General features: G+C 40.3%; 1 protein-coding gene across 3 annotated transcripts; it reads left to right on the top strand.

Annotated features, from left to right (window-relative positions):
- Positions 1-345: 345 nt before the first annotated feature.
- On the top strand, positions 346-13826 carry odr4 (odr-4 GPCR localization factor homolog). Of its 3 annotated transcripts, none has more exons than XM_034215324.1 (14): positions 346-423; positions 798-901; positions 1565-1661; positions 2258-2350; positions 3347-3453; positions 3534-3570; positions 4055-4198; positions 4306-4401; positions 4684-4731; positions 5318-5437; positions 6135-6243; positions 11114-11317; positions 11954-12007; positions 13712-13826. In XM_034215324.1, the coding sequence occupies exons 2-14, from the start codon at positions 828-830 to the stop codon at positions 13780-13782; spliced, it is 1254 nt and encodes a 417-aa protein (XP_034071215.1). In that variant the 5' UTR covers positions 346-423; positions 798-827; the 3' UTR covers positions 13783-13826. The 3 variants fall into 3 exon arrangements, with proteins under 3 accessions (XP_034071215.1, XP_034071196.1, XP_034071204.1); XM_034215305.1 differs by having other exon boundaries at positions 1551-1661; XM_034215313.1 differs by having other exon boundaries at positions 408-427; positions 1551-1661.
- The last annotated feature ends 358 nt before the right edge of the window (positions 13827-14184 follow it).

The raw sequence follows: 14184 nt of genomic DNA, 5'->3' as shown, positions 1-14184 counted from the left end.
AAAAACATCTGTTTTTTATGTGGAACAAAATTCAATTTCATATTAAAAAAACTGAAGGAAAACATTGCTATTTTCAATGATGATAACAGTAACAATACATTGCAATGTGTTTTACTTTAGTTAAGCCTAACTGTAACTACCCTTTGACATTTAAAAGTCGTAATTAAAGTACCTCGATAGATGGATTCAAACCGAAGTAACGCATTGAGACTCTGATGCTGACAACTCGTTTTTGTGTTTGGGTTACTGTTGGAAGTTTTATTTTGGAAAACATTTACAATGTTCCGTTTTCTTGTGTAACTTGACCCCTACGACAGAGTCGTGCGACGGAAATACGTCATTGCGCAAAGCATAGTGGTAACTAGAGTTTTTCTGCACTGCTTACGAATCCTGACGAACCATTGCCTGCTGTCAGAATTAATAGCAAGTATCCTGCCTTCTGGCTCATATTTTACCCACTGTCTTGCTTCTGTCTGGTCATTTCTCCGAAAAACATCAAATTCAAGCTGCAAAAACTAATTTCAATTGGAACTCACCATCTAACGTTAGCTTAATGAAGTCAATAAAACCAGTAGGCTAAAGTTAGAGCATACAACCCTTAAGCATAGGACTTAACGTTGAGCTTAAGTTGTACTTTGTATTGTTTACTTTAGTTTTATATCGCAAGCGTATGCAAAGTATTTGCTGTGTTCTTCCACATTTTCCAGCACTTTCTCATTGCAGATATGTTTATAAAGACTAACATTGTCTATAACTGATGTTGCCTCCCCCCCTCTCTCTTTCCTCTCTGTCCTCAGGCAGTATGGGTCGCAGTTATATCGTAGAAGATGCTGTGGAGGGATGTCTGTCTAAACTGTGTGAACAGAAAGCAGGTTCAGTCACAGGCCTGCTACTTGGACAGGTGAGGTGATACAGAAACATCTATGTGGAGTTCAACTTTTGCTCAGTAATCCTGTCCTGTTAACTGGTGGACTTCTGCCTCGGAGTAACAGTTTGCTATCCAAACTGCAAGACAAGCTAGAAAATAATCACTTGCACAAAACTCAAGTTTTAGACACATTTCTGTTTTCTCTTTTGTTGATCTATCTGTCATGAAGTGTGCAGTAGGCCTGCACACTTGATACATGGTAACTATTTAACTGATATTGCAATATGATTTGCAATACTGGAGCAATTGATCATGTTTGCGTGATTATTCTCATTATCATTCAAAGTTATAATGATCATGGTGTGATTGTTGTACCTCACAAAGATATTTTTTGAAGCCTGTAGAATATGATTTGTATGCTGGGTCCTCTATGGAGCTACTCCATCCTTCATTCAGATGAATATTTACACATAATTTGTCTGTAACAAAAACTGTGCCTCCTGTTTCTTAAATATCTCCCTAGCCCATATTGCGATTTTGCTTAAACTTTGATTAATTGTGCAGTTAGTGTCTCACTTTGTTGAATGTATTGGATTGTTAGGTCACATAATATTAAATGAAAGAGTATTTATCGTACGTGAATTGATTAGACAGTAATCAATATTAATGACTAACATTTCAGAGCTCACCCCAAAGGGACTTTGTCGTAATGGCAACTCGGACGCCTCCTAGGGAGGAGACCCCTGCAGGAAACCCTGTGGACAAGGAGTGGGTGAGCGAGCACGCTCGACAGGTACGCTCTGTGCTAATACTCCGGTGGTCTGAGAACTCAAAAGGAAAATGACCCACCTTTAATGTGGCTGTCCAATCAGTTTGGTTGTTCCTTTTGGCTGATTAAAGGTATCCCTCGGTGCGTGCTTTATTAGATAATAAGTGTGTATAAAATGAACTACAAAAGTTCAGAGTGTGTAGGGGTTTGGAGAACACACTCATTAAATAGTATATAACAAATTGAATTCCACTTTGTTGAATACCTTTTAAAATGTATCTACATGACATGTTACTTGTTAGACACTTTTATCCAAAGCGACTTACATACTCAATACTGTGGGCAATCCCCACAGGAGCACTTTGGGGTGAAGTGTCTCAGGGACACAACGACATGCTGACTGCAGTGGGGTTTGAACCTGTGACCCCCTGACACCAACGCACTAACCCACACGCCTCCATGTAATGATTTTGTAGAAGCTATTTGTTCTTTAGCCAAGAACAAACAAAACAAACTTAAACTTGTTTCTCTCTTTCTAGCATTCACACTTTAAGATGTATTTTCGCTTTGCCTGCAGGATTTGAAACTGTTCATCATCTCCTGGTTTGATCTGTTTCCAGGTGTCTCGGATGCTACCTGGAGGCCTCTCTGTACTGGGAGTATTTATCATCACTGATACTGAGGCAAAGGACACACTAACCACACTCCGACAGGTACAATTCATACAAACACGGCGTACATGTACATGATGTACGCACAATTAAAGCTGCAGCAATCCGTTTCTGGCCACTAGGGGGCGAACAAACATTACAATATATGATTACCTTTGATTATAAAGTTGTTGTGACTTGTCAGGACCTACGTTTACTGATGCAGTACCTTTTGAGGAACAGAGAAAAAAAATGAAAACCTAAATAAATAATGATGGTATTCCTCCAATAGCCCTTTTTTTGTTTCCATGTGTGACATATACCTTCTGAATTCCGTACATAAAGGCAAATGGCACATGTTGGGGCTGCAATCTAGGTGATGCTGTTGAGCCATGTTGCCCGCTCATAACAATACGCTTATTCTTAATACATTTTCACCATTTTAAAATGTTGTGCTGAAGAAAATTGCATTTGAAAGTATTGTTTAGGCCCTCAAAGTTCAGATACAAAGTGCAACACCACTAGAGCCAAATCACACAAAGTCTAAACAGATTCATCTTGAAGTGCTTTTTTAAAGGTGTTCACAGATGTTAGGTCACAAGAGAGAGTTGAATCAAATGAATTTCTGTCTAAAACTTGGAGCGAGGAACTACCAACCAACAATACACACACACACACACACACACACACACAAGAACCTCACACAGAAGATTGCCCTGCGCGCTAATACAAAAACTCCCACTATTAACCTTAACATTTGATTTGTTGCTTTGTTTGTTGTTTTGTGTTGCCGTGATCCTGACGTGTCACCCAATGTATTCAGTTATTTTCTGTTCTGTCTATTTCACTTGTGATGTCTCCCTTAACTAAACATCAGCATCCATTTTCAGTCTCATATTTACTGTCTGTATATATACTCTGGCTTTATCAAATAAGCACTCTGTGTTTGTGATGCTCTGGTAAGCTCTGGAAGGGATTTCCACATCACATTTCCATGGCTTGTGTGCATGTTCCTGTGAGTGTGTTTAATCCTCTGATGTGTGTGTACTCTGTGTTCAGTTGGTCTTCGCGATGGAGAGCCTGGTCTCCTCGGAGCAGCTGTGGAGCCCTGCAGAGGATGACGTCTCAGACTGTGTCGCACTGCACGTCAACCGCAAGACCAGGAAGTATCCTTTCCACTCCGCCTGCTCATTGTTTCAGTCAGCCAGCAGATACTGTGTGGATATTCTTTAACCCCACATATCAGAACCTTCTGCAGAACCTTTGACGTCAAAGATCCCAAGGTGTGTTTACCTTTCTCTCACAGAACCACCGCTTCAATCTGCTGTCTCAACACTTATAGAATACTCAAGCCACTCCATCAATTCCATTCATTTGTTCTCCTGAAGCATCACTTCAAAGGCATTTTCACATAAGGCAATTCAAAGTGCTTTTCATAAAACCCTAAAAGCATTAAGATATTATACTGTATTATAATATTATGTTTATGTAGTATTTAAAAACATTCGTCCCAATGAGGGGACATTTACATTTGTACAGCAAAAGTGTATATATAAGGACAAATAATAAAACACTGTTAGCGAAAAGATCAAATAGAATGTTTGTTATAAATACCAGAATTAAAGTTCCAGTGCAGCTTAAGATGTGAGTAGTTATTATTTCAATAAAAAGCAGCGGCATATTTGTTGACCGGGAACCATTGAGATCAGGGTCTGAAGGTTAAAGCTTGTGTAGTTCCAATAATGTTAATGTGATGATCTGTTCCAGAGCACGGCCAAGCCTGCAGACTGGAGGTACCAGGCGGGGGTGTGCTCCTCCTGGAGCATGGTGTCCTGCTGTCTACATGTGGACCTGTTGGTGCCGCTACCAGACAACAAGACGGATCCAGAAAACATGGATAAATGTCTTAAGGTTAGTGCCAAACACCACACACACACACACACACACACACACACACACACACACACACTTTCACACTTTCATTTGCAGGAACTTCAGTAGAAAGCTCTTTGTTTCAGGAGGAGCTGAGAGGGTGGGCACAGCGGCTGGAGAGCGGAGTGTGTCTGATGGATGGGAGAAAGCTGGCAGAGGACGCAGAGCTCCCCGGAGGACAGGTTTTACATATCTGACCAACACTAAGAAAAACATATAGCAAAATAAATCTATAAAATCAGATTTGACCTAAAGAAAAAACATTGCTGCACCCTTGCTCAACAGCATGTTGGGAGTGAATGTGGTATGAATGCATAAGGCCCGTGCAGACTGCCAATAGGCCTCATCCCTGTTGCACTTTTTTTGTTTCTTAAAGCCTGAATGCAGAGCTGAATCTAACTGATTCTCTGGATTGAAAAACTGCAGTATTATTCTAACCCACTGTGTGTGATATGTCTCTACAGAAGAGGAACGTGAGACAGACGTACACAGCTCAGATACTCGTCACACCGGTAAGGGACACACACACACACACACACACACACACACACACACACACACACACACACACACACACACACACACACACACGCCTGTCATAACTCAATAAAACAAAAAAGAATACTTCTGTAGAAAATATTGTTGACCATCATTTGTCAGTCATGCTTTTCTTAATAAAATAAATAGATTTGTGTTGCAAATTGTACTGTATAAGCCCTTTTATAATATATGTGTATATATACATACGTATATATATATATATATATATATATATATATACTATATATGTATTGCCAATCCCTCAATAGAGCGGTGCAGTGATGACGTATTTTGTAGGCCAACCCAGAAGTTATCATCATAAGGAGTCCATCGATAAAAAGCAATGGGAAGATCCATTGGATTTTGGAATGTTGCAGAAGACGTTTATGATACGGCTGGATAATCTCTACATATTAACACCACTTTTATAGTTTTTGAAGAGTAAATGCTGTCATCAGAGGTAAAAAGTTAACGAGTGAAGCTTCTAACGAATGAAGCTTTGAACTCAGTCGGACACTTGTACTTGCTGTTTGTAAAGAACCTAGTTTGTTGTGTTAGAGCGAGCAGAGGTTAGCAGATGAGGAGCAGCGGTGTGGAGGCAGTGTGTCCATCAGAGGAGCCGTCCACAGCAGGGCGTACCTGCACAGCAACAAACCAAAGGCCAGGCTGGCGCAGAAGGTAATGTTCAAAGTTCGAGTTTAACAACTTTTGTAGGAGCCAAAACGCTTATTTGGTCATATCATATCATCATTTGTTTACACCAAAATTAGTCACTGACAATTGTCCCCTGGTGTGATTTAAAATATGTAGTCCACCTGCTGGGATTGTGTGGAAAGAGAAAGTGGGTTCTACTCTGGTTATTGTGTTCTTTGACTTCCTTTATTAAACATTGTGAAACTTAACCTCATTACGGACTGCTTAATTGGAACGAGTGCTTCTAAAGCCACATCATTTCATGGAAGTGTTTGTCACTCCAGCTTTATTGTCATATGCTCAGAACTACAGAGTAGCTATGCAATGACCATTTGAAGTTCCAGGCTCCTCCAATAATGCAACATAAATATAACGACATAAGACAATAAAACAAATTAAAAAAACAAGACAAACAGTGCAAGAAGAAACAGAGTGCACGTGATGCAGGAGAAGTTAACTACAAGTCAAATAGAAAATGATAAGCTAAAGATAGAATATAAATGAAATGCTGTAGAGTGAAATTAAAAACTGCTTACTGTAATAATAGATACATATTGAGATGCAAACATATGAATGGTATGATGTTGTGAAGGCACATAGCTCAGGAGTTGAACAGTCTAATGTTGTAGTTCATGAGAATTACAAGTGAACGATCATCGTGTTGTCATGAATCTGTGGACAGCTGCTGAAGAGGGACGCCGTCGCTACGGTAACCACACGGGTTCAGATGCTGCTGGAGGAGCTGCTGACGTCTGAAGACGAGAACAAGAGCAGCAGCAAACAAAAGAGAGGTACACACACTCACACACACAGTGTATGATTCACGAGTTATGAGCTTGTTTGGCTGTAGGAGGTTAAGGCTGAGGTGGGCGGGTTTAGGTTCAACCAATCACAGTGAAGAGAAAGGATTAGAATGCTGATAGGAAGATGTCTGCTCAACTGTGGGCAAATGATTACCTGACTAAAGCTTGATTTCTAGTGGTGTAAAGAGTTAGTGAATAAATGTTACCTTCCTCACATATGAAACATAAATATCATGTTGCCATCCTTTTTATATGTTTTTTATTATTATTTATTTTTATATAATTTGAGGTCTGAATGCTCTTTTAAATGACATCATCTCGTTGCACACTTATTTGCTGTATTGCTGTAATCATCATCCAACTGCTTATCTCCCTTTTCCTAATAGTCCTATCATGGTTGTTGATGCAAACAAGCATGCTGTTCTGTTCAGATGATAGTGACTAACTTAAGATAAATACTGCTGTTTTATCTAACACTACAGAGTTGTTCACTGACTTAATGACTCTTTTATTCATTTTCTAACATTTGCTACTGTTACACTGAGTGCATGTCAAAGGTCAAACATTTAATGATCGTCAAGAACACAAGAGAATAAGTACACATCTTACCCAACCCAGCTGTCTCACGGTCTTACCAAGTACCAAATTAGCAATATTAAAAAAACTAAAATTGACAAAATATTTCCCCCCAAAAGAAAATGATGGAAAATAGTCAATTTTTGTTTTTTTAATATTGCTAATTTGGTACGTGGTAAAAGTGACAGAATCAGCCCTATATATTATATACAGTTAGTACCAGTCAAAAGTTTGGACACACCTTCTCATTCGAAGGTTAGGAACACATATGGAATTATGTAGTAAACAAAAAAGTTTTAAACAATCCAGAATATGATTTTTATTTTATATTCTTCAAAGTAGCCCCCTTTTGCCTTGATGACAGCTTTGCACACTCTTGGCTTCTCTCAGTCAGCTTCATGAGGTCGTCACCTGGAATGGTTTTCCAACCGTCTTGAAGGACTTCCCAGAGGTGCTGAGCACTTGTTGTCTGCTTTTCCTTCACTCTGCGGTCCAACTGATTCCAAACCATCTCAATTGGGTTGAGGTCGGGTGATGGGGAGGCCAGGTCATCTGACACAGCACTCCATCACTTTCCTTCTTAGTCAAATAGCCCTCACATAGCCTGGAGGTGTGTTTGGGGTCATTGTGTGTTGAAAAACAAGTGATGGTCCCAGTAAGAGCAAACCAGATGGGATGGCATGGCGCTGCAGAATGCTGTTGTAGCCATGCTGGTTAAGTGTGCCTTGAATTTTGAATAAATCACACCAGCAAAGCACCCCCCCCCACCACCATCACACTTCCTCCTCCATGCTTCACGGGGGGAACCACGCACAGAAACCATCCGCTCACCTTCTCTGCGTCTCACAAAGACATGGCGGCTAGAACCAAAAGTGTGTGTGTGTGTGTGTGTGTGTGTGTGTGTGTGTGTGTGTGTGTGTGTGTGTGTGTGTGTGTGTGTGTGTGTGTGTGTGTGTGTGTGTGTGTGTGTGTGTGTGTGTGTGTGTGTGTGTGTGTGTGTGTGTGTGTGTGTGTGTGTGTGTGTGTGTGTGTGTGTGTGTGTGTGTGTGTGTGTGTGTGTGTGTGTGTGTGTGTGTGTGTGTGTGTGTGTGTGTGTGTGTGTGTGTGTGTGTGTGTGTGTGTGTGTGTGTGTGTGTGTGTGTGTGTGTGTGTGTGTGTGTGTGTGTGTGTGTGTGTGTGTGTGTGTGTGTGTGTGTGTGTGTGTGTGTGTGTGTGTGTGTGTGTGTGTGTGTGTGTGTGTTAAACGACAGAAGAAGCAATCGAAATGTGTATTTCCTGGTTATTCGACAAAGGCCACGTCCCTGATACATCTGCCTATACCGTTATAGAATATCACCAGTTGTTCGGGCCACATCTTGTTCGGTAACACCGGCACGGAGATCCCGTGCCCACGTCTTCGGCCCACCCCGTGGAACCGGCACTCACAGGGACGGGCTGCCCGTCTTTACGGATCTGACTGGCGGGGGGAGAAGATCTCTCCGCCCGGGACGAGAGGGCAAATCCCGCCTCCTCCCTGTATAATGCACAGATCACTACGTTTTCTAATAAGAAAGAGGTTGATCTGTATCCAAATCTAATGGCGCGTTTCCACTGCAGCGGGTAGCTCGCTTTAAGCGTGCCGAGCCGTGCGGGGCCCGTTTTTGGTTGCGTTTCCACTTGGCCTAGTACCGGCTAGCGGGTCCTAATTCACAGTTTTTCTGGCCCCATAAAATCGTGGTTCTAGGGCCAGGAACAACCAGGCTGAGTATGATAAACTAGAGAGAGAATCGCTGGCAAGGGGGCTACAACTACAACAAGATGAACATATTTGACCGTGATTTAATTGTAATACACATTTCCAAATGATGCCAAAGTAACAACATACTGATACCGGTTAGTACAAACCATGAATTAATGCTTTGACAAGTCTGCAGACAGACGGCAGGCGAAAAACCCTTTTAAAATGCGTGTTTTCTAAATGGAGCTTGGCTAAGCTAACGTTATATATGCTCCGACCATCCACACTCACAACAACGGCCTACAACAGCGGTAATTAAAGTTTAAAAGTCTCAAAATGCTACAACTACTGTCACAAACTGGATGAATGTGAAGTATTTTGTTAAAGGACGATGAAAGCGTAATTAAGGAGCACTATTGGAGTGACTTTGATGGTTATTATATGGTTATCAGGATTAATTCATTTGGATTCCCGCTGTATGAAGAAATTAAAAGGACAGCACTGTTTAAAACACATGCTCAAAGTAAGCCGGATTTTGCCGATGTGTTTATGTGGATTCAAAAGTCGTAAATAATCTAAATGGAGGAGACCGATCTGATCGGAGAAACTGTGACAAATAATCCAACTGAAACCGGCATGGACAATGACTATGTTTTAAAAATGAGCTTATCCAGAAAAGCCTGGTTTGGACACTTTACGGGCAGAAGAAACATTTCTATTAAAGAAAAAAGTATACATTTTTGTATTTGTATGCCTTTAATAGCTACTAACTTGAATTTGTATTCAAATGAATTAATCAATTATTTTTTATATTGTATTGTAATGAAGAGACAAGGTTTTTAGTGAAAATCATGTATTGAGTTACAATTTTAAGTTAAAAAAAAAAGATAAATAAAAAAAAAAAAAAGATAAATGATATTTTGCCTCAAATCATCTGAGGCCTGGCGCCCCCCCTGCGATCTATGCCAGTGGTTCCCCCCAGGTTGGGAACCACTGGCATAGAGGGTAGTACCCATATAGTCCAGTAGAGGGCTTCGCCTGTGCTAATATAACAAGGGTTACAATATGTAACCCAACGTTTCATCATAGCGTTCGATGGTTTTTGCGACTGCACTTGAGGATACATTCAAAGTTCTCGACATTTTCCGGATCGACTGGCCTTCATTTATTATAGTGATGATCAGTAATCAAATAGGGCTTTCCACTGTGTACTAACCCTACCTCTGCTCAACACAACTGATGGCCTCAAACACATTAAGAAGGCAAGTCATTCCACACATGGACTCTTGACAAGGCACACGTGTTAATTGAAAACCATTCCAAGTGACGACCTCATGAAGCTGACTGAGAGACGCCCAGAGTGTGCAAAGCTGTAATCAAGGCAAAAAGGGCTACTTTGAAGAATATAAAATAAAAATCATATTCTGGATTTTTTTTTGACACTTTTTTGTTTACTAGATCATTCCACATGTGTTCTTTCATAGTTTTGATGTCTTCAGTATTAATCTACAAAAGTAGAATCTCATTGAATGAGTGTCCAAACTTTTGACTGGTACTGTATATATATATATATATATATATATATATATATATATAGGGCTGATTCCATAGCTTTTTTTTTGGGCAAATATATATATATATATATACTCATAAGCAAAGGGAAAAATATAATATTGTGGGTAAACAGACTACTAAAGAGAAGCCTGGGTCATGTAGATGTAGGGTAGGTAATTCACTTCAGAAACACTTGTTATATTCCATGGAATGCTCTTAACGTCCCGATAGCAATGAATACATTAAATGCTTTGACATCTGTGGAAGCCGTAGCGCTGTAAAAAGCACGACCAATCATCTGAGCCGGCCCGGCTAAAATAACTGGATGGCCTACCTGCCTGTCAGCCTTCCATCTGTGCACAAACTTATCTCGTGCCCTCTTTGGTCATGTGCGTGTTGGAGGAGGGGCTCTGTGAGGAAGTCTGAAGGAAGGGGCAGATTTTGTCCGGTGTACTTTCAAATTCTAGCGCACGCGAGCTGGTTTCTCCAAAATTACCTACCTTACCTTTAACTATGATGGTGCAAGATGTCTGATTGGCTTATTGGGAAAAGAAACCCCACGTGTTGGCTTATTGGATCAGACCACTGCCAAATGTAGTGATGTTTCTGTTTTGACTCACTGTTGTTTTATTTGGGATCTTTCCTTTTTATATATTTATAATGTTCTTCATTTATTCACTTTTAAATGTTCAAACAAGCTTTGAAAAATAAATATTGCTCCTTTACTTATTTCAATGAATTGTTATATGTCTGTGTGACTGCACCTTCAGTCAAGTCACCCGATGATGCTTAAAATGATGGCTTCAAAGCAACTAACTAAAGAGCAGTTGGGAAATGAAGGAACATGTGCCACCATCATGCTAGTGCTACTTGTGGTAGCTGTGGCTGGTGTTTCATTCATTTACATCAAATCACTTTAGAGTCTTTATTGATAATTACAGTCTTATTGGACACCAACATTCCCTCTCAACCTTTCTCCCCACTGTGCCTCGGACTCCTTCTGTATTTCAGAGCTCTTCTGTCTCCCTCATCGTGTCTTCTGCCCGCTGAAGGCGAGCGGGCCACTGTGTGTGTGTGACTACCAGTTCAGTGACGAGAGTGTGTGTGAGGTAACCGAGCGGCTGAAGGAGATGCTGGACATCGACGCAGCCGAGGAAGACTTGGATAGCAGCCAGGAGGCGCCGGGGGAGATCACTGAGAGGGAGGTTGGAGCAGGTAAGAATGAATACAGTTCGTAGAGTAGGACTTTAACACCAACATTAGTTTAATTTACAGCACATAAAAGTACCAGTTTTCATTCCCTTTCTCTTATCACATCATTGATTACATGATGATCAGAGTTTAGGTTAAAGACATCCCCAGACTGTAGAATTCTTGACCTATATTACACTATTCAAAATATATTTATAAACTTGAATAATATTAGAACTTAAAACATGTGATAACCAAATTTAAATGAGTGTTTAAGTGAATTTTACTGCCACTTTATTCTTATTTTATTCTTACAAGCACATATCATGCGAGGCCATGAGAAGATACAACCATTACCCCAGGGAGCCTTGGACACATTTATCCATTCAATCCAATCCAAAACTTGAATGAAGTCATTCCTACAGCTATGCAGTATGTTGTTTATAAACCACAGGCCCACAGTAAATAAAGTCTGTGCTCTCTCTGATTACCAACCTGTCCCAGCTGTTTAGAAACAGTTGGCTGAAATCCAGTAATGTCAGTCCATGTAAAGGACTTATCTGAATACCATCTTTACCTGATTCCTTCAAATACCCAGGTTTGACTGAGACATTGTATTATTATAAACGAGTTGATGAAATGATGTGTTGTGTCTTCCAGAGCCCACTGTGGAGACGGTTGTAGCACTTGAGCCAAAGAGGAACAGCTTTATTGGTAAAACACTGTGTACTGCAAGACCTTCAGGCTCACTAACACTCATTGCATCACAAGCAATAATAACACTGGTCACGATTGCATCCACTGAGACCTTTATTCCTTAAATACTGGACCATCTTTTGACCCTTTCTGCTTTGTTAATGTGTCCACTTCTTTTAAACCCCACATCATATTTATAGCAGGCTTTCTGTTAAAAAAATAACAAGTTTCTCCGACCTACAGCCAAGCAAATATTCCCATGGACCTTCCACCACCTCTTTACAGTGGCTGTTATTAGAGATGTCCCGATCCGATCACGTGATCGGGGATCGGAGCCGATCACGTGATCGGGGATCGGAGCCGATCACGTGATTTTCCAAAAATCGGAATCGGGAGAAAAAGATCGGGGATCGGGAATTTTCTTTTTTTTTATAAAATATTTTTATTTTATTTAATGTTACAAAACAAAAATGACCATGTTCACGTCTTAAAGTCATCCTGAGGCCTTAGTTTTGGTTGAAAATGACACATCATGTATGTGTTGCTTCTTTTGGGCTTGTTTTCAGACCTGGTTGCTTATTTCTCTCAAAGCTGGCAACAGAGTGGGCGCAGTGTCTAATAGTAGTAGCAGCTAACGAGAGGCTACGTTCAGCTGGTGACTCGGGAGTCGGGACAGAGAAAATGTCAGGAGCTTGGAAGTATTATAAAATTGAAAGCGAAGGCAGTGTCACAGCCAGATGCAATGTTTGCAAGGCGGAGGTTCCGCGTGGTGGAAAGAACAGAGCTACGTTCAACACGACCAATCTAATACGCCACCTGAGAAACAAACACCAACAACAACATGACGAGTACACAGCGGCCACTCAGGGAACGGCACTGACACAACCGACACTTTCAGAGACTTTTAAAAGGAAAGAGAAACTGCCCCAGAACAGTGAAAAGGCCAAAACAATAACAGCCAATATAGCTGAATTCATCGCGTTGGATGACCAGCCGTTATCTTGTTACCTTTTTTTTCTTTTAATGCATTGCATAAAGATCAGATCGCGAAAAATCGGTATCGGCAGATTGTCAAAATCAAAAAAAGGTGATCGGGATATCCCTAGCTGTTATATAACATAGCTAACTCGTGTTAGTCACAGGACATTACGACTGTATGCTTAGGCTATGCTTTTGTTCCAGCTGATAAATGCCTCTTAGATATTATCATTGGTTTCACAAGCACACAGCACTGTGTTGTTATTTCCCACTCCTTTCATGCACCGTAAAGGGAATTACTTTCTTCATTGATGTTAGCAGAATTGAACACTTGTTAGATTAAGTTGGTCAGGTTTCTCATCTCACTGTATATACCAGTCAGGACCCTTTCTTATACAGTCTCTGTTGAGCACCTGTGTTTGTCTGTAAGGGTGTAAGATCCTGCACTGAAAACGTTTAATTTAATTTCATGTATTATGTACACACATTTTACATAACTGTATTAGGTTAGTTGAAAGCAATAATATTAAGTTTAAATACAACTTATTAGGTTTCAACTAACCTAATACAATTGTGTGAATTTTTTTGACATTTGGTTAAAGTCAACGGTTCAGTTTCTTCAGTGGATTTTGTCAAAAAGCTGTATATAATTTGTCATTCATATAAATAACACCAGCCACATTCACCACTTTTCAAATGTATCATGAGTTGCGAGATCTGTCCTGAATCTTCTCTGTATTTCAGGTGTTGCCATGGCTACTGCTGTCGCCCTACTTGCCACTGCTGCCTCGATGCTCTATCTCAATGACGTCTAATTCAAACATGCTCACACACATAATAAAGTGTTTGTTTTAACATTTCCAGAAAGGTTTTTTTAAATCAGAAAATGTAGTAATGCAGTTAAAATACTGGATTGATGTTTTAAATGATCATGTGTAGTGAAAAAGGGGTAACTCGTTAGAGAATTATTACCAACCTTTCTGTTCTCCTTTGCTCTGTCGGGTGTTTTAATACTTACATATTAATGTTTTCAAATATTATTTTTTAGAATATTTTAGGCCCTGACGGCTCGCCACTGGAATTGAATGAAAAAGGGGGGTGGGGTTTTCAATTCATGTTGGCATTATCTGTAAAATACAATACTGTTATGATAGAACCTTAAGAAGACAAAGGGTTAAAGGTTATCAATAGCTACACTTAAAAGCCTTTTACGGCCC

The sequence above is a fragment of the Gymnodraco acuticeps genome, unplaced genomic scaffold, assembly GCF_902827175.1.
Source record: "Gymnodraco acuticeps unplaced genomic scaffold, fGymAcu1.1, whole genome shotgun sequence".
NCBI classification, from domain to species: domain Eukaryota; kingdom Metazoa; phylum Chordata; class Actinopteri; order Perciformes; family Bathydraconidae; genus Gymnodraco; species Gymnodraco acuticeps.
The sequence above is the reverse complement of the archived record's forward strand: the minus strand, read 5'-3'. Positions and strand labels throughout refer to the sequence as shown.